This window comes from Sesamum indicum, linkage group LG8 (assembly GCF_000512975.1).
Source record: "Sesamum indicum cultivar Zhongzhi No. 13 linkage group LG8, S_indicum_v1.0, whole genome shotgun sequence".
NCBI lineage: Eukaryota > Viridiplantae > Streptophyta > Magnoliopsida > Lamiales > Pedaliaceae > Sesamum > Sesamum indicum.
Window position 1 is genome coordinate 9,373,395 of NC_026152.1, and position 19,622 is coordinate 9,393,016.

Genomic DNA, 19,622 nt, shown 5'->3' on the forward strand with positions numbered 1-19,622 from the left:
TTGGATCACCTGACACCAGAACACTCAAATGATGCCACGTACCATGCGGTACCGAATACACTATAAATACCAGTATTTATGAATATTTATGCAAGTGTATTTATCACATTTTTTTTTTTTTATCTCACTCGTTCTCGACTGGTCGCTTTTAACTCCACTTTTCTATCTTAAGCATAGGAGGGCCTTAGATGGGGGCTAGCTAGCAAGCCTAACGTGTGTTATGTTCTCAATATCTACTCTTAAAAAGTTCAAAGAGGGATTTAGCGACCCGATATTAGGGTACTAGGTTCAGCGACCCGACCCGAACTTGTCCGACATGCATCAGACAATATAAATTATTTCGATTAATTATAATATACAATTTTGTGATACAAAACTATACATTTAATTTTTTTACTTTTATTAATGTGAAAATTGCATTATAGATAGTTTATAAGTACTTATAGTAGATGAAATCTGTCATTGACGATTAGAAATGTTTAATATAATTTTTTAAATTATATAAAGATATTTATGTGTCCCAAAATAAAATTACATAAACGCATAAATGATGCTGCAATTATTCGTATATTATTAAATTTTTATGAGCACTTAACAAATAATCCAACTCATAATATTTTACATTATCCAATGCGAGGGAGAGATACGTGTGCGCAGTCATTGTCTGGTGGCGGAAAAATGTCGAAAATTCCTCAGAAAAGGACGAAACGCCATCATACGCTTTACAAATACATCTCATTCACATAAGTGGAATATATTTTCGAATTAGAAATTGAAATGCTCTTTGAATTTCACTCTTATTTGGTCATCAGTGTTTATCCTCTTGACACGGAAGATGGAGTTGCGAAAGTGGCGGATTTAGTCAACAGCTTGAGTTCTCACATTGCATTGGACTGTTGAGGTAAAACCCTACTGATTATGTGATTCAACTCATTCCGATCTATCTTTGTTTGTATCTGTGGACATAAAAGCTACACCGACTGGTTTTGTGTAAGTTCTTCTCAGAATTGGGTTGCTATTGGTCGATGATGATAGCTTTCGGATAAGGATAGTGGATTATTGAAGGATTTTGTGTTTTCTGAAGCGTGGATTGAGTGCTAATTACGTTTTTTCTTTGGATAAACTTTGCATGTGGTAGCATCTTTAGGGGTTTTCCATTTGGAGGTATATAAGTGATGGTTTTTTAGATTTTGAAGGGGTGTAAAGTTAATTTAGAATCTTACCCGATTATCTGATTGATTGAAACCATCTTCGTTTTTACTTAATTTTAGAAGTTTATAGTCGCATAGATAATGGAGCTGCTAGGAAGAGAAGACATGAATGAGCTCTCGATGTCTAAGAAATTCAAATAGTAAAGGCGTTCCTCCAAGTGATAGGTAATGATGTTTTCCCCTGGAGGTTTAGCATTCAATCGCTACGTTTTCCAAAAGGACGAAGAAATTTGTCGGTGTCTTGTTTCTTGTGAATCCTATCATGCATTAGCTTCATCTGTACGAGATTTCTCATTTACTTGGCCAAAATAAGTTTTGCATTTTATTGTAGATGATCCCTTGCTTCATAACTGATTTGTGGTTATGTAGTCATGCATGTAAGAAATCCCTTCTTTAGGAATGTGGAATGTCCCCCCCACAAATAAAATGGAAAATGGTCGTCTTTGGAATGTAATGTTTTTGTTACCTTATGACTCCACAAAATATTTACCTAATTCGAACTTTAACACAAAATATTTCCTCTTTTGGCAGTGTTTGGTTCAGAATCCTCATTGATGTTCCATCACAACTTGACTCAGGAAATGTTCCTAGACTTTTACTTATATGTATTCCTTAAATACCACTGACCTTGTTTTCAAGCAAAGTCTTTGCTTTGTGTTGAGGACTGTAGTGCTTGTCTGTGGCTTTTGCAAGTTACTCAGAAGATTGTGGCATCAAGGGTTGTTCCGATTGAATTTTTATTTGAAAAAGGACAGAATTAGCAATTTCGTTATGGAACCATCAAAAAATCATAATTTTGTGCAATTCCATTCCCCAGAACATGGGGATGAAGATCGTGGTCCTCAATCGCAAGTTTTTAAGATGGATCCTTCGGGTCATGCAAATGCTAGTTTGAGGTCTCCAGAGAGTACTTTTTCCGAAGCTAAACCTGTTCTTAATTACTCTATACAGACTGGTGAGGAGTTTGCTCTTGAATTTATGCGTGACCGCGTTAACCCCAGGAAGCCATTTGTTCCAAATATCTCTGGGGATTCCAGTCATGCACCTGCTTACTTGGAGCTTAAAGGCCTTTTAGGCCTTAGTCATACTGGCTCCGAAAGTGGTTCAGATATCTCTATGATTGGCGCTGCAGAAAAAGATTCGAGAGAATTTGAACGAAAGAATTCGTCTTTACATGGGGACAATGTTAACCATGGTTCTTTCCAAACTAGGCAACTGGTGCCACATGGTTCATCAGATTACAACAGCCGCACACTCACGTATACCTCATCTGGAGCATCTGACAGCTCCAAGCTCAAGGTACTCTGTAGCTTTGGTGGTAGAATTCTGCCTCGGCCAAGTGATGGAAAGCTCAGATATGTTGGTGGGGAAACACGGATCATTCGGATAAGCAAGGACATTACATGGAAGGAATTGTGGCGTAAAACAACTGCACTTTATGATGAAACATGTACCATTAAGTATCAGCTTCCTGGTGAGGATCTTGATGCCTTAGTTTCAATATCGAGCGATGAGGATTTATTGAACATGATGGAGGAGTGCAATATTCTGGAAGATGGAGATGCATCAAAAAAACTTCGGATGTTTCTATTCTCTCCTGCAGATTTGGATGATGCACATTTCAGTTTGGCCAACTCCAATGGTGATTCAGAAATGAAATATGTAGTTGCTGTCAATGGCATGGACATTGGATCACGAAAAGGCTCTACTCTATGTGGTTTAGCAAGCTCTTCTATAAATAATCTAAATGAGTTGGACACACTGAATGTTGATAGGTGCACAACTAAGATCGCTTCTGAATATGTTGCTGTCAGTAACTCGAACTTGGCAGGTTTTGTAGTCCCGCCAACAGCAGTTGAACCTTCTAATTCAACTGTACCAAGTTCCTCCAAAGTTTATGAAACGGACTTGCGCTTCAATCATGGTTCTGTGCAGCAAGACCAAGAAAGACAACATCCTCCACAATTTGGATATAATTTTCACCCTCCATATTATACGCCATCAGAAAGTGCTGTGCCACAATCTTTTTATGGGCCTTCTTCTGAACAGAAAGGTCTTGAAGGGATGTTGATACATAGCTCTGGTGCACTGGGCACAAAAGCACATGAAAAGGAGGCTAAACTGAACGTTGATGGCTTAATTCAAACAGAAAATGAAGGCGAGCAAATGTTGGCAAATGAGCACTATGTTCCGTCACAGGCACAAAGTGACAACACTAAAATTAGTTTCCCTGTTGAAGAGTCACCTGTGACGGTTCCCAAACTGGATAGGGAATATTCTTCAAAAGGCAATGGGAGGCCTGAGGAAGCTGTGCGGGTCTCCAAACCTCTTGATGATGTCATGCAATCCGAGTTTCCTACAACCAGTGGCAATGAGTATTTTACCTCTGGTAATGTTTCTGTTGCTGAATCCATCCACTCAGAGCCTGATCCTTCTGATTTGAGCTACTTTGAGTCTTCTATCCCTCCCCAGAGGGCCTTCCGGTCCGAGTGGATTCCTCGGGAGCAGGCAGGCCTGCTCAGCAGAATATCAAAGTCAGATGATTCACGCAGTTCTCAGTTTCTCATTAATCAGTCACATACTGATACTTCCCAGCAGGATTTAATTACAACAGCTGTGGAGAACTTAGAAAAAGGGAGTGGGCATATTCCTACAGATCAGTCAATTTCTACTGAAAAGGATTTTCCTGAGGAACCTAAAACCCTTGATAATGGGCTTAACAGAACTCAAAATCTGAAGCAGACAGAGGGCCTTGAAGTTAATTTGAAGCTCCCTACTGTAATCCATGGGGATTCAGTGAAACATTCTGAAAATTCTACAGTTCATCAGGTTGGCAGGGTTGATAGCCAATCTGTTGCTGGTGATGCCCATAACCATCCTCAACCTTCAACATTGCCAGGGACTCGTGAAGAACCCAGTGTCGGTGTTCCCAGGACTGAGCAGGGAGACATTCTTATTGATATCAATGATCGGTTCCCCCGCGATCTTCTTTCAGATATATTTTCTAAAGCTGTTCTTTCTGACAGTTCGTCTGATTTTGGTCCTCTACAAAAAGATGGAGCTGGTTTGAGTGTGAACATAGAGAACCATGATCCTAAACACTGGTCCTTCTTCCAGAGACTGGCAGGGGATGAGTTTACAAGGAGGGATGTATCTCTTATTGATCAAGACCATGTTATGTTTTCCTCAGGACTTACAAAAGTTGAAGAGGAGGCTCCTTTAGCATATGACTTCGTACCAGTGACGAGGGATGGATTTCTTCCAAGTCGCGGGGGGGTGCAAGAGAAATATGGCGAGGATGATCAGAAAGACATATCTGGCAGAGATGGAGCTGTTGCTACACCTGATCATTCCAATTATAATGCACCTCAAGTGAAAGTCAGTGAAAGCATGCAATATGGTGACTTGATGGATAATATAAGAACTCGAGAATCAGAATATGAGGTACTTCCTTTTTTTTGGGCTGAGTTTTTGGCAGTTAAGAGTCATTACTGAACATAAGTGCCTCCAGAGGATGTCTCATAATCTTCACTATATTCTAGGATGGAGTTGGAAATATTGGCTTACCTCATCTAGATCCTTCTTTGATGGATTTTGATATCAATTCATTGCAGGTTTGTGCCAACTTTTTCACTTTTGATTTTTTTTAATGATATGTAATTTTGTAGTTTATGCTACTATTTGTGCTTATAAGGCATCGGAAAATGTTTTTCTTTTCCTTGTTATTTCTCTTTTGAGCTTTCTTTGTTTATACTTGAAGTTAAGAACTTAATGCTTTGAAGCGATTTTGATCCAGCTTATTTGCAAAAAAATTCAGTACGGTTTATTTTAGAAACTTGTCAAATTGTCATGTGGAATGATTTGATCCGTTGTAATTTAAACACAGTTATATGTTTAAACCCAACTCAGTGAGTTGAGCAACCATCTGCTATTTCTTTGTCAAACTGTTGGAGTGATGGGGTTTCATCAACTTGATTGTATGTTGCAGCTTAGTGACTCTGTTTGGTTGCTCTGCAGATCATAAAAGATGCAGACCTTGAGGAACTGAGGGAGCTTGGTTCTGGCACATTTGGCACTGTATATCATGGAAAATGGAGAGGCTCCGATGTGGCAATCAAGCGCATAAAGAAGAGTTGCTTCACTGGTCGTCAATCAGAGCAAGAGAGACTGGTTATCTATCATGAATTCCTTAACATTCTACTATTGTTTATTTTCTATATACATTCAGCTGTTATATGCAGTTCTTGTATTTTACTTGTTTATGCTTTAAAATCAATTGAAGTTCCTTTATCAAATTGAAGATGTTTGGTTCTGGTGTTGCTTACTTTTTGTCATCTTATGTTGTTAACATTTATGTCTCGGCCCTTGTTGAAATGGTTATTAACATCTTTCCCGCTTTCAGACTGTTGAATTTTGGAGGGAAGCTGAAATTCTCTCAAAACTTCACCACCCAAATGTGGTTGCATTTTATGGTGTGGTACAAGATGGACCAGGGGGAACATTGGCTACTGTGACAGAATACATGGTTGATGGTTCTTTAAGACATGTTTTACTTCGAAAGGATAGGTACTGCTATCCACATGGTTGGTAAACTTTGTTTTGCTACTCAAGAGTAAGCAACTTAGAAATGGGCTCCGGCATGCTGTCTTCTTTGGCGTGGACTAGCATATTCACCTATTAGATCTTGAATACTTGCTCCCTTTCTTTTTGTGGCTTTTTTTCTGTTTGTACAACCTTCTTTTATGTTTAATACAAATTTGCAGGCATCTTGATCGCCGGAAGAGGCTGATAATTGCCATGGATGCAGCTTTTGGAATGGAATATTTGCATTCAAAGAATATAGTGCACTTTGATCTGAAATGCGACAATTTGCTCGTGAACTTGAAAGATCCTTCAAGACCTATATGCAAGGTTGTTTGAGTTGGAGCGCACCTTTCCACATCAACTTGATGAATGTGAAAGACTTTATGATTAAGGATTTTCAGAATCATCTGATTAGCATGTGAAGTATTCTTTATTACCCTGATCATGATTTGACTGGTTTGCATTTGTGTTTGCATGAAACTTATCAGGTAGGGGATTTTGGTTTATCAAAAATCAAGCGGAACACCTTGGTTTCTGGTGGAGTTCGTGGAACTCTTCCGTGGATGGCCCCAGAGCTACTTAATGGAAGTAGCAATAAAGTTTCTGAGAAGGTCAGCACACTACATAGAAGCTTATAAGCAAAAAATTGAATGGATAGACATTCTAAAATTAATACTTATGAAATCAAGATTGAGGTTCTTTCAGATACTTTTGATGGATGAATTCCTTGGTTTTTGGAGCTTTATTCTTCCCAAGTAATTTAAACAAGTGTGCTCTTGCATATGAACAAGCAGACCAGCAATCTTCTATGTTTTTTAAATTCTTGAGAATAGTTGAAGAAATTCCAATCTTTCTATGTGATTATATAATAAGAACTGATCTCTGATCCCACAGGTTGATGTCTTTTCATTTGGTATTGTCTTGTGGGAGATTCTTACGGGGGAGGAGCCTTATGCCAACATGCATTATGGTGCAATTATAGGTTTGTGAATTAAGTTTTTCATTTTGAGTGACGAAATCTTGTTTACTGTTATGGCTTGTCCATCTTTTGATGGTTCCCCTCTTGTACATCAAAACCTATATACTCATTTGGTATACTTCCAGCGCATCTAGTCCTGTACATGCTTTCAATATTTTGGCAGCCTTGATGGGCATTCTTAATTATCGATTTACGTTTTCATGCGTGCAGGAGGGATTGTGAACAACACATTGAGGCCAACCATTCCAAGCTACTGCGATGCAGAATGGAGAAGATTGATGGAGCAGTGTTGGGCCCCAAATCCTGCTGTAAGGCCTTCTTTTACTGAAATAGCCAGTCGGCTGCGTGTAATGTCTGCCTCAGCCCAGACAAGGAAGGCGAGTTCGTAGGTAATAAGCTAATGGTTTTGATGTCATCTTTACTAATGAAGCATATAGATTTGTTCATTCAATTGCTCAAACTGGGGATAATTTGTCCTACTTCCTGAACCGGTGGACAAATGGCTTGAAAATCAGCCTATATATAATGTAATTAATATATATCTATAAATCTGTATATGAAGGGAGATGTCTCGGTTTTAAGTTCAACTCTGCTGTGGGGCTTTTCACCTTAACTGAATGAATCGGTTGATTACGTTCGAGTTCATCCCCTTCGATCAATACGGGTCTCGATTAACCTGTCCATCCCTTTCAATACAATTAAAGGGATTTTGCGAAGGTTTAGTTTTGTATGTTTAACGTACTTCTGTGTATGACAAGGACAAACATCAAAGCTGGGTTTTCTGTAAACGAATTGAAAAAATGAATGAATTTGAATATGATTGCTTCTTTGATGCACTAAGTATACACGATGTTTCCTCCTCGATGGGGTTGTGATTTTGCAATTTTGAAATAATTTGTCCAAATTCTTTTGAGCCTTTTTTTTGGAATAAGATTAGAACAAACAGATTCGAGTTTTAGAATCTTGAATATGATGAAAGGCCCTAGAATTTATTTTCCAGAATCTTGTTAATTTAGACGCTTATATGCATTAATAAGAATCAGTGAGAGTAGCATACTTGTTGCGTGTGCTAAATAGGGAAAAATTCACTTAATAATTATATAAAACTAATCTGATATACTAAATGTAGTTTTTCTACTGTAATGTGGTTTTGTTACTTTTTTTCAAAATTTAATAAATAATTGTGGTTATTATCATGAATTCGATGGTCAGTCAAACGTCAAGTAGAGTGACTTATTAATTAATCCGCTACTCGCACTATATGAAATTAAATTCGTTGTTTGAGTAGGATATGGATTGATTGTACTATGTAAAACAGTAGGAAGAGAGACAAGTAAAATAAATGAATTCACATATAGATGTAATAAAACTTTGTTGAGTTCAATGAATAATGAATCATGACAAAGAGGAAGTAGCAGTATCATCATTTAAGCATCAAGAAGAAGGCACATTATGCACTTGCCAAGCTGATGCTATCATTATTGGCCTCCCTTTCCATCCTAGCTGAAGATAACCCTTCTCACTTCCCACACTATACCCGTCAACCCCATAACTGGAAACCATCATCTTAGCTTGCTTCAAACACTTCAACCCCACCACCTGAAAGCCAGCTCGACCAATCTGCCTTCGCCATTGATCTGCTCTCTCATGCCTCTCAACCCTATCGGACCCTTCGTAGGCCACAACGTTGTGGATTTCCCCAGCAAAGTGGAATTTCTCAATCTTGATCCTCTGTTGGCTGTTTCTTGGGAGACTGGCATCGAGGGAGTCGAAAATGGCTGAGTAATAGTGAAGTGACTCCAAGAATCTGCCTAGAAAGAAAGGTCCATTGTGGTTTGCATCTTGTTCAACCACAGTGAGGAGAACTGGATTCAATTTCTTGACTGATTGGAGAACGGTTTTCAAGGATCCTCTACTTTCTTTGACATGCTTGTGCAGGTGCATTATGCTATTGACGAACAATGCCTCTTCTTGTCTTAAGTCGAGCTTTTCGCAGGTTAACGTCAATGGAGATACTTGCTCTGCCAAGAACTGGAATTCAAGGGAAATCCCAAGAGAAATGGCTTCCTCAGAGAGGCCCTTCATGCTGTTTTCAAGCTCTGATGTATCATGATCTCCGGTTATACCGGTGATCCTTATAGTTTTTGGGGGGCCATCGGTTCTTGATGCCAAAGTCCTAACCAAACAAGGCCATTGAAGATTATGCTCCATTCCAAGGTCAATAATGTGCAAGAAGTCTTTCCCAGTTGCTGCTTGGGATATAGCATCATTTGCAGCCATTAGACCAAAGCTGATATAAGGGGTTGTTTGGTGCAACAAAGTAAAAGCTTCAATCTTTTCCTCCCTAGTGATCAAGGAGACGTCGATGGCCTTGCTAGTGAAGAAGCCATTTGAGTTCACATTTTGCAGAAGTGAAAGCCTAGACTTCAACCCCATGGCAAAACAATGGGATACTCTTTGAAGAGAATCCCCCCAAGTGTTAACACAAGGCCATATTTGAGTTAGTATTGAATCAGCAAGCTGAGTATCTCTACACCCCACAGCCTCAGCACAAGCTAACAGCAGATGCACCAGTTGTAGCCCTTGATCCACCCCAACTGGGATCATATCCTCTGCATTATTAGGCACAAAAGACCCAAGATTGTTGGTCGAGCTACACCGCTCCATCTCATCACACCCTTCTTCAATCAACATTGCAGCATTCAATCCGCAACAAAGATCATCATCGACCATCGAAAGATCTTGGAGACCATCTTCTTGAACCTTATCAAAAAGATCATTCCCCTCCTCCTCCAAGCACTTCCCTGCATTGTCTTTTTCATAGCATTCAACGTCGAAGAAAGTCCTAACAATCTCCTCTACCTCAGACGGGGCTAGTTGAGGCGTTTCATCGATAAGATGTGGCCATATCTCCACATCTTCATCCACTGACAAAGAATCCCCCCATTCTCCTCCCTGTCCTTGCTCCACCCGTGCCGGGCAAAACTGTCGGATGGCCGAGTCTTGGTTGAGAATCTCAAATGTAGGAAGGGTAAGCCACCCATTCATTAACCCTCCCATCTGCTCCACTTGTTTGTGGGAATTTGGTGAAAAGATGACTACTTAGAGAGTTAGGAGCAAGTTAGCTGCATGATATGTACATCTTTTAACCATCCTTCACAAGAATATCCTCCTTGTGTTGGGCATGGAGAACATCTTCTTACCAGATCAAACTACATAAGACCTTCCCCTTGTGATTATGAGAAACTAAGAGGATTCAACCAATTGGGTGGTGGTGAAATAAAAGAGACAACATCTGCAACCAAAATAATGTTTTTTTCCCAAGCATCTTCATTAATTTTCTTGGTTAGCCGGCCTATATAGAGAGAGAAAAATGAGCTACAATTGGTCTATGAGGAATTTCATCAAAAATACCTACCACAAGGCCTAGCTGCCACTAAGTTAGTGATGGGTTTTCATTTGTTTGTCACGAGGTCGGCCAACAATCAATGAGACAATTTTAGTTGGCCTATGCTTCTCAAGAAAAACTTGTATATTTACTGGATTTTCATATTATATAAAATGGGCAAGGCATCGAATTTAATGAGATTTGTTATAGTTATAAATATTTTATCGTTATCTAAAAAATTATAAATACTTGTTTAAAATTAATGGACATCTAACAAATACTCTTCTCATGACAATCAGTAATAAAGGCATTTATTAAATGATCGTCAATTTCAAAGGGTATTTATAATTTTTCAAACAACATGAAATCTAGTGTTGTATTCTATTTTACTTTTCTTTTGTTAGTTAACTTCCGAGTTTGAATTGAAGTGTGGGAGACTCCCATTTCAGATGAGTTAGGACAGAATTCTTGAATCTTCTTATACATAATGCCACCCCTCCTATGTAATAACCGATTTTATAGGAATGGATGTGGGATCGTAATAAAGTGCTATTAGAGCAGAACTCCACCAATATTGAAAAAAAAAAAAAATAGAATTTATATTCGAGTGCATGGTATAATTGTTGTGGCACATCCACATCCCTTAATTCTTCTTTCAAAATGAATCAAAAGTTGGAGTTGGAAATACAAGACTGCTCCATATATTGCATCATTGTTCGGGTTTGATTGAGCTTAAAAACTTGCATTTGAATTTGATCATATTATTAATCTAATCGAGATCGAACGAGTTTTAATGTGATCAAATATGAATACAGTATAAATAACTTTATAATTTCTATTTTTAATATATGGTATCATTTTTATACTAATCGAATCGAATTCAAATTAAACTCGAAAGCTTACCCAACAAAAAATGAATTTTGTTAAAGTTTGACTTGTTGAGTTCAAGAAATTAAATTCAAAAAATAAAATTATTAATGGATTTCATTCCACATTTGCATGCAATGGGAGCTGTTAGCACCTACCTCTCTAGATCTCATTGTTAGATGGAGTCTTGGGCAAAGAAAACAACAATAAATTGCGAGGAGAATGGGGAGTCTGAACCAAAGTGGGCCGAACCCCATCTAATCTGAACCCTCTTCTTCCCAAATTATGAGTGTACCCTTGTCATAAATGGATCAACATCTTCACCTCCTTTCATTAAACTTGGATCTACGGATCGCTTTATATCTCAATTTCATTTTCATATATATATATATTTCCACCAACTTTTTAAAATTTATTATAATTATAAGTATTTTTTATTATTTAAAAAATATTTTTTAAAAAAATTAACGATTACCTAATAAATAACTGATAAAATGACTAATCCTAACAATCTAAAAAAACTACTCCCCTAACTATCAACGAGAGAAGCAAACGGATAGTATGAAGTGTTCTTTTTCTAAAATCTTTACACTATGTTGGGTTTCATTTTTAATTTATTTTGGTGTGTTCTATGGTGATGTATATTAGTAAAAAATATTAATTTCTAAGGGTAAAAATGTAATTTTATAGGTATGAGACACACCTTAAACAAATGCAACCCACCACACCATATAACTTCCAACACTACTATAAATACCAAAATATTAATTTTTTATGGAGGTTACTATTCATTACACATTTTCTCTTGAGAAAAGCACCCCTTTTGCGGAAATTGCAATTCACCTGGTGCGCAATTGTGCCGAGGTAAAATTTCCGATTTTATCCCTTAGTAAAAAACCTCAACCACATCATTGGCGCCGTTTGTGGGAATTGTTTATCTCGACACTGAGTATGCAAACCAGGTCTCGAGCCTTGGCGGAACAAGACCCGCCTCGTGAACAGTCAGTTCCTCAGGAGGTAACCCCCCTGATGCATGAGCAGACACCCCTCAATGGGGGAGTCCCCTCGTCACATCAACAATCTCTGGCCGTGCCCCCAACAGGAGTACTCCCCTCGGATGCTCCACCCCAAGAACCGATAATTCAGCTGACACAGGAGGCCTTGCTAGCCTTAATACGAGACGCATCTACTCGAGTTGCGGCTCAAGCCGTGGCCCAATTTGTGGTGCAACAACCAGTGAACCCGCCCCCCCTCCCCCTCGCAGAAGTTGAGAACTATCCTCGGCTCCTGAGGAGGAGGAGCAGAGGCGAGAAGAAGTAAACAGTCGGATTTCCAGACCCAAAGTTGCACAAACTCAAGATCGGGATCTCCATAATCGAGAATCTTTCCCCCCCTCCCAACATGGGGAGCCGAGGATTCCCATTTGCCGTTGGGTGTGGCACCTCCAAGACGGAACTCATCTGCCTCCAACATTCTGGCCGAGGCGCTCCCAGCTGGTCTCAAGGTGTCGAATCTGTCGGCATATGATGGAACGGGAGGCCCACACGAACACTTAGATAAATTTTACGCCAAGATTGATTGGTACGATCTAAGTGACGACGCTTACTGCAAGGTCTTCCATACTACGCTGTCAAAACGCGCATTAGCCTGGTTCAACCAACTGCTCGCTGGAACTATTTCTAGCCTCGAGCAATTGGTTCAACGTTTCTTGCATCACTTCTCCATGAACAAAAAAGTTCCAAAAACGGCCGCATCTCTATTCACCATTCGCCAAAGGGAGGGCGAAACTTTGAGAGACTACATCCACAGATTCGTGGAAACAATGCACGAAGTTCCCCATGTTAATCATGAGTTGTTGGCTAGTATCATCCAACAGAACCTACCACGGGGAAGATTCAAGGAGTCCATAGCCGGCAAGCCCCCTAGCACTATGGAAGATTTGCTCGTGCGGTCCCAGAAATACATTCGGATTGAGGAGTCTAATGCTTTAGATCCATCCCTTAGCGGCAAAAAGAAAGGTGGGAAGAGGAAAAGGAGCCGAAAAAGAAAGAGGAACGCAAGCATGTACCTCCGGTGGGGTTTGCTCACTACACCCCCTTGAATGCTCCTAGGGGGGAGATATTAATAGTGGCGGAACAGCAAGGGCTAATCAGTCAATGACTGGCAAAGATGAAAGATAACCCCAAGAGACTCAAATCCGATAAGTATTGCCGTTTTCACGAGACAGGGGACACACGACGGAGGAATGCCATCACCTGAAGAATGAGATAGAAAAATTGATCCAGCGGGGACACTTAAAGGAATATATCAACTACTATCTACAAGGACGCCAGTTTGACCATGGGCCGAATGCGCCAACTCCTCGCGATGATAACTATCCCACCGCAGGAGTTATCCCGTGACCTAAAAAAGATCAACAAGCCACAAAGGAGTAACTCAGAGTTCACGTAGCGAAAAAATTATTTTTTGGCTATTCACTTGTAATAGGAGAAAACTCGAGTAGTAGCTCAACATATCTTTCTCCTCTTTTGATTTCTCCAAAAATATTGTACTTCGAATTTGAAGTAATGGAGTTAGTTTTTTTGTTGTAGTCCCAACAAACGAGACGAATTTAGAAGTAGAGATCCTTGAAGTTTCACGAGTACCCTAGAGGCAAAAATCGTCATTGTCATATAGACAAAAGTCGCTATTGCCCGGGACCCCCTAAACGGAACTTTCATTGAGATCCTCGTCAATAATGTCGCCCCAAAAACTTTACATCCCTTTGAAGTTGGTAAAAGACCGACTCCAGGACATGAAGTATCAAATCCTTGAGGCAACATCCCCTTATCAAATCCTTGAGGCAATGTCCCCACATAAAAATGTTGGACTCGAAAAATTTTGCCCCCCCTTCCGAAGTTGGTAAAAACCTAACTTTGGGGCATGAGCAAAAACATCCCTTGAGGCAACATTCGACGAATATAAATCGTAAGAGAACAAAACAACAACTTAGTAAGTGTAGTGACTACATTTATGAATATAGAGTACTATCGAGTCACCTCCTAAGATTTTCAACCTAATGGATGGTGAAAAAATCATCCCAAGAGGCAACGTCTTCAAAAAAGAAAAAAATGCGTCGTTTCACTTCCTCCAAAGTCTTGGGGGGCTCCATCACTACATGTAAGAATTATTTATGGGGAGTCTCTCTTGAAAATGACGTCGAAATCCTCAAGACAAATGAAAAAATTTAGCGGAAGAGATGAATAAACTCTGAATAACTCCTATTAGTAGAGAATGAAAACAAATATTATCAAGAAATTAGTGATGGTGTAGTGGTAGGAGTTTTCATTTACCATCCTTTTGATTTGGGTTCAAAACCCAGGGGACACAAAAATAAGCATCTCCTCTCAACACTTGAAAACTCAAGCCAAGCTTGAGGAGGGCTCGGGGCGCACCGCGCCCGCGCCAGCCCTAGCCCTCCAGACGCGAGCGCAGGCAATGCCTCGAGCTATGAGGTGCGCTGCCTCGAGCTGGACGCGGGCGCGGGTGCACACGCACCCCGCCGGCTGGCACAGCTCGAGGGCGCGGGGTGCGACGCACCCCACCCCCCGGCTGAGGTAATGCCTCGAGCTGGTGGCTCGAGCTGGGCTTGGGGTGCATCGCTTAGTGGGTCCCCAGCTCGAGCCGTGCACCAGATACTGTTGGCCAAGAATTCGCACACCCCAGTGAATTGAAAAATAAGAAACGACTGCCCAACCATCCACTCCCATGTATTAACTCAATTCCGAAAAGTGTTTACTCTCGGACGAAATATTACACCGGGTGTGCATATTTCATCCGAGAGTGGGGGGCTATATGATGTATATTAGTAAAAAATATTAATTTCTAAGGGTAAAAATGTAATTTTATAGGTATGAGACACACCTTAAGCAAATGCAACCCACCACACCATATAACTTTCAACACCACTATAAATACCAAAATATTAATTTTTTATGGAGTTTACTATTCATTACACATTTTCTCTTGAGAAAAGCACCCATTTTGCGGAAATTGCAATTCACCTGGTGCGCAATTGTGTCGAGGTAAAATTCCCGATTTTATCCCTTAGTAAAAAACCTCAACCACATCATATAGAGATAGAGAGAGAAAAATAAAGATAATGTTAGAGATAGTGAGTATGTTTGGATTTATTTTTGGATATAATATAAAATAAGTATGGTATGTTTGATATTGTTTTGTGGAAAACAAAAACTACTATTCATTGTTAAATATATTTCTTTTATATATATTTATATATATGTATGAGTATATATATAATTTTTTTAGTTGTAAAGCTTATAATTAGTGAGGGTACTATTTCAGAATATTTCAAAATAACATCAAAATTTTCAAAATAAATTAAGATAAATATCATCCATATTTTCACTCATCTTCAAAATGCGCCAAAAACAAAATCAAACACTGTGTTAGTAACTTCAACAGGCTGACTGTGGTTTTGGTCTCATCACGTGACGGTGTTGATGATACACCCATCACCTGACAGCCGCACACGCTCCTCACGTGCACGCCAAACAAAAACCCTACTCCCCATCAATTTTCCCAAAATAACCCTCACTGCTCATGCGACTCCAGTATGCTACCAAACCCCCTATAGCTATGGCGTGCATCCAACAACAGAACGATTTCTATCAAACAAACGGGGCGTCAGTAACGCGCTTCTTTGCTTCGAACCTTGGTTTTGTCCACTAGTAGATATTCGACACGTGGAAGTCTCCAGCACTGTCTAGGCAGTCCCATTCCGGAACACGTGTCCCAGAAGGGCGAGGAGAGGACTCTCTCTCTCTCTCTCTCTCTCTCTCTATTTTCAGTCGGCCCATATTCAGGAGTTCTCTCGCTTTTTCCCCATCATCGTCTCTCTTTGAGAATAAGCATACGCGTATGTATATCGTATATCTTCGTCAATTTCAGAGGATACGGAAATCTTTGAGCATGAGTATCTAGTTCTCTAGGTGTCGTCTGCTCTCTCTGTCTCCTCGTCTACTCTTTGGAATCTGCGGCTGTTTGTTTTCTCAAGTATGGGTAAGGGCTTGCGTTCGTCACATGTGCTTCTTTATCTGATTCTTCGGTAGTTTTCTTTTGTTCAAGTGTTTGTTTCTATGCGGTATAAATTATGTGCCTTCGTGTTTCTTGTGCAAAGCACTACGCCAATCCCCGCCGGCGTGGGTTGGGTGTGTTGGGGGGGAGGGGGGGTTTACGCTAATGTTTTCCCCCGAATGATTTTGCTTTTGGGAGTAGCCGGGGATTTGATGTGAATTTTTCTTATTTGAGTTGGCCATATCCCCCCCCCCCCCCAGTTTGAAACTGAAAGGCTTGTAAAGTTGTACTTTGAGATTGATTTTGGAATTAAATTTTCAGTTTTGGGACTATTCTTTGTTGATAAAGAGACATAATGATCTTTTGTTTTCTTCTGGAACTGGGCTTTGTTTCTTGGATTCCATCTACATCATTCTTTTGCTTTGTATTATATTTTTTGGCTTTGACTATTTATTTTTCCTGGGTATTTTCTCTAGTTTGTGGCTGGGGTGCCTTCAATGTTTGTGACAAGTTTGCAGATCGTGGCAACACTTTCTTACATTAATGAATTTGATGTTTTCCGAATAGTAAGGTTAGGGTTTGCTAGAAATTAGAATGGTATTAGTCTCATGAATGAATCCAACCGAGAGGGCAAAGTTATGCTACGCAACGTAGGAAAAAATTGTAGTGTGTTAATGTTGGTCCTTAAATTTCACACTCACTATTCTTGATGCACTGAATTTTGAAGAAGTTCACCAGCTCTGTTATTGATACTTAACTCTTGCTAAGTGGGCTTGCACTTGCTAATGCAAGGAATCCTTGCACTATGTCTGGACATGCAGATTTAGTTTATTGTGTTTAGAATTGTGTACTGTACAGTGTTGTCCATTTACTATGATTGCTGGCTTTGCATTAGATGTTTCGATGATGAAGATGGGTTAATTTGAACGGACAATCAGAACTCTTTCATATGCATGATCCGTCTTGTGTCGCAGCATTGGGTTGAGCATATAGCTGTTACTAGGGAAGTGCACAGCATTGTCATCCATCATGGATCACTCAGACCAGCGGCAGCAGTTTACCCACCATAACCAGCAACAACAGCAGCCAGCTGCAGGAGTTGTAGCCGGCAGCGGTCAGGTGGCGTATGCTTCTGCCCCTTATCAAGCAGCCCCTATGGTGGGTACCAGTGCTCCAGCTGTGACCGTTTCCTCTCCAACTCAGCCTCCCGCTGGTTTTGCCCCTCAACAACAGCTTGGCTACCATCAGCCCCAGCATTTTCATAGTCAGCAGCAACAACAGCAACTTCAAGCTTTCTGGGCGAATCAAATGCAAGAAATTGAGCAGACTACTGATTTCAAGAACCATAGTCTCCCGCTTGCTCGAATAAAAAAGATAATGAAAGCTGATAAAGATGTCAGAATGATTTCTGCTGAGGCTCCTGTGGTATTTGCCAAGGCATGTGAGATGTTCATCTTGGAGCTGACACTGCGATCTTGGATACATACTGAAGAAAATAAAAGGCGAACCCTTCAGAAGAATGATATTGCAGCTGCCATCTCAAGAACTGATGTGTTCGACTTTTTGGTCGATATTATCCCTAGAGATGAATTGAAAGAAGAGGGACTCGGCATCACTAAGGCTGCAATTCCGTTAGTTGGTTCTCCAGATGCTCTTCCATATTATTATGTGCCCCCACAGCCTCCCATCGCAGCAGCTGGAATGATGATGGGGAAGCCAGTCGACCAGGCAGCTCTATATGCTAGTCAACAGCCGCGACCACCTCTCCCTTTCATGCCATGGCCGCAGTCGCATACTCAGAGTCCATCTCAGCAGCCACCTCCACAGCAGCAACAAGGTGATTCATAATTGAGAGGCTAATTGCATCATAGCTGAATCCCCGGGGAAGTTGCATCATAATTGCCATGACCTCTTTGGCAAAAAGCTGGAGAAGTTTGTATTTTGTTATTGGAAAGTTGTGTAGTATTCCTAGTGGCCGTGGTGTAGGAACTTTTTACTGGTGTAGTGAAATGACCTTAAAGTTAGCTTACTCTGGTATACTTCATTTTGCTGGTGGGAACTGCTGAACAAATGGTAGAAAATGCTCCTCTCTGGAAAGGGAAAGAAAGAAGAACTCATTGGAAAATGATGGGCCCTTTAAACATGAAACTGTCATAAAAATGCAGTTCAACCTGTTTTTCTTTCCTCCTCGTGATTGAATGATAGCAACGCCAAACCGCTGGGTTGTGAACCGTTTGTCGAGTGGCATCATCCATCCAACTATTTGTATTGTTGGATGTTATATCTAGGTACAAGTTGAGTTCAATTCCGTACTGAATTGGAGGGGGGTTATAGGACGCAGGCTTACAGGGCTACTGCAAGGAAATTTTTGTAAGAGCTAAGTTATAAATTTATAGTATATTATGTACATTCCAATATGAAGAGTTTATGAGATGCTATTCGTTATAATGTACATGCAAAATGATTCTAGTAAAATTCAATTCTACACAATCATAAAATATTTTGTTGAATAATGTAAAATTTATTATCTACTATTTTATTTTTTTCATATGTAGACATTTTACCCAAAATTATTTCCTACAATACAAAAGCGAATTTTACAAGCAGGGGTCTTCCCAATTCCAATTATCCTAGAGTAGTCCACAGTCCACACACACCCGACTAAGTTTTCTGTCTTTATAATTTGATAAATTACATTCAACATTTTGAAGTTTTTCCGTTTAAGAAATAAGTTCATTCGTAAGTCAAATTCACTAGATTTGTTAATATTAATAAAATAAATAAAACTTGATACTTTTTCTCGACTAATTATTGATTTGTTGCAGGTTAAATAATTTTTTTCAAACTAAACTACCCTTATAGTAATGAAAAATATATCTCCTCACAATCGTTAACGCGTGAAAACGTGTGATGATAATTTGATCATAAAAAGATTTATTTAACTTGAAATAAGTCAGTTAGGGGTTAATATAAATTTTTCTCTCTCTCTCTCTCTTTTTTGTTAATATTAGACAAATTTAATAAATTTTGAGTAATGAAGGGACTTATTTATTAATAGACGAAAGCAAACTTCAGGGGTATTAAATGTAATTTTTCAAATTATAAGGAATCTACACGTAATTATACCAAATTTTAAGAGTGAGAAATGTAGTTTTCCCTTTTTTGGTACCTACTCTTTATTTAGTATGTCCTCTTTGGCTAACGCATTTAATAAGTTTACGAGTGTATGTGGCACACCAATATTTGTATGTAATTAATTTAAAATATTAAAATATATTTTTTATATTTTTAAACTATATATTTTAGTTAAATAAATAAAAAATATTACAAAGATAGAGGTTGTAAATAGTTATTTAGAAAAAAAAAAATGGAAGTTGAGAGAAAGAAAAAAATGGAGGTTGAGAAAAAAGAAAAAAATTACTGAAATAATTAAAAAAAGAAAATAGCAGATAAAAGAAGAGAGAGAGGGGCTCTTAGTAAATAATATAATATAGTATATATATTAAATTTCTAATAA

General features: G+C 39.3%; 3 protein-coding genes across 10 annotated transcripts; 2 read left to right on the forward strand and 1 right to left on the reverse strand.

Moving 5' to 3' along the window:
- On the forward strand, positions 719 to 7,361 carry LOC105168100. 5 transcript variants are annotated; one of them, XM_020696245.1, is made up of 9 exons: positions 724 to 990; positions 1,743 to 4,655; positions 4,754 to 4,825; positions 5,229 to 5,381; positions 5,614 to 5,777; positions 5,975 to 6,122; positions 6,284 to 6,406; positions 6,690 to 6,777; positions 6,985 to 7,361. In XM_020696245.1, exons 2-9 carry the CDS (start codon positions 1,815 to 1,817, stop codon positions 7,161 to 7,163), a joined length of 3,768 nt encoding a protein of 1,255 aa, XP_020551904.1. In that variant the 5' UTR covers positions 724 to 990; positions 1,743 to 1,814; the 3' UTR covers positions 7,164 to 7,361. The 5 variants fall into 5 exon arrangements, with proteins under 5 accessions (XP_020551906.1, XP_020551904.1, XP_011086337.1 ...); XM_011088035.2 differs by having other exon boundaries at positions 724 to 901; XM_011088036.2 differs by having other exon boundaries at positions 725 to 901; positions 2,163 to 4,655.
- Positions 7,362 to 10,351, reverse strand: LOC105168101 (DELLA protein RGL1-like). The gene has a single exon (XM_011088037.2). It carries the CDS (start codon positions 9,832 to 9,834, stop codon positions 8,209 to 8,211), a length of 1,626 nt encoding a protein of 541 aa, XP_011086339.1. The 5' UTR covers positions 9,835 to 10,351; the 3' UTR covers positions 7,362 to 8,208.
- Positions 15,699 to 18,230, forward strand: LOC105168102 (nuclear transcription factor Y subunit C-2-like). 4 transcript variants are annotated; one of them, XM_011088041.2, is made up of 2 exons: positions 15,699 to 16,084; positions 17,080 to 18,230. In XM_011088041.2, exon 2 carries the CDS (start codon positions 17,135 to 17,137, stop codon positions 17,951 to 17,953), a length of 819 nt encoding a protein of 272 aa, XP_011086343.1. In that variant the 5' UTR covers positions 15,699 to 16,084; positions 17,080 to 17,134; the 3' UTR covers positions 17,954 to 18,230. The 4 variants fall into 4 exon arrangements, with proteins under 4 accessions (XP_011086343.1, XP_011086340.1, XP_011086341.1 ...); XM_011088038.2 differs by having other exon boundaries at positions 15,700 to 16,090; positions 17,001 to 18,230; XM_011088039.2 differs by having other exon boundaries at positions 15,700 to 16,090.

Excerpts from the sequence above, each read along its gene's own strand:
- LOC105168102 (XM_011088041.2), top strand. The coding sequence starts at position 17,135 with ATGGATCACTCAGACCAGCGGCAGCAGTTTACCCACCATAACCAGCAA.
- LOC105168100 (XM_020696245.1), top strand. The coding sequence starts at position 1,815 with ATGTATTCCTTAAATACCACTGACCTTGTTTTCAAGCAAAGTCTTTGC. Across the intron at positions 4,826-5,228 it reads TTGATATCAATTCATTGCAG|ATCATAAAAGATGCAGACCT; the intron begins GTTTGTGCCAAC and ends GTTGCTCTGCAG. Across the intron at positions 6,123-6,283 it reads CTTCAAGACCTATATGCAAG|GTAGGGGATTTTGGTTTATC; the intron begins GTTGTTTGAGTT and ends GAAACTTATCAG.
- LOC105168101 (XM_011088037.2), bottom strand. The coding sequence starts at position 9,834 with ATGGGAGGGTTAATGAATGGGTGGCTTACCCTTCCTACATTTGAGATT.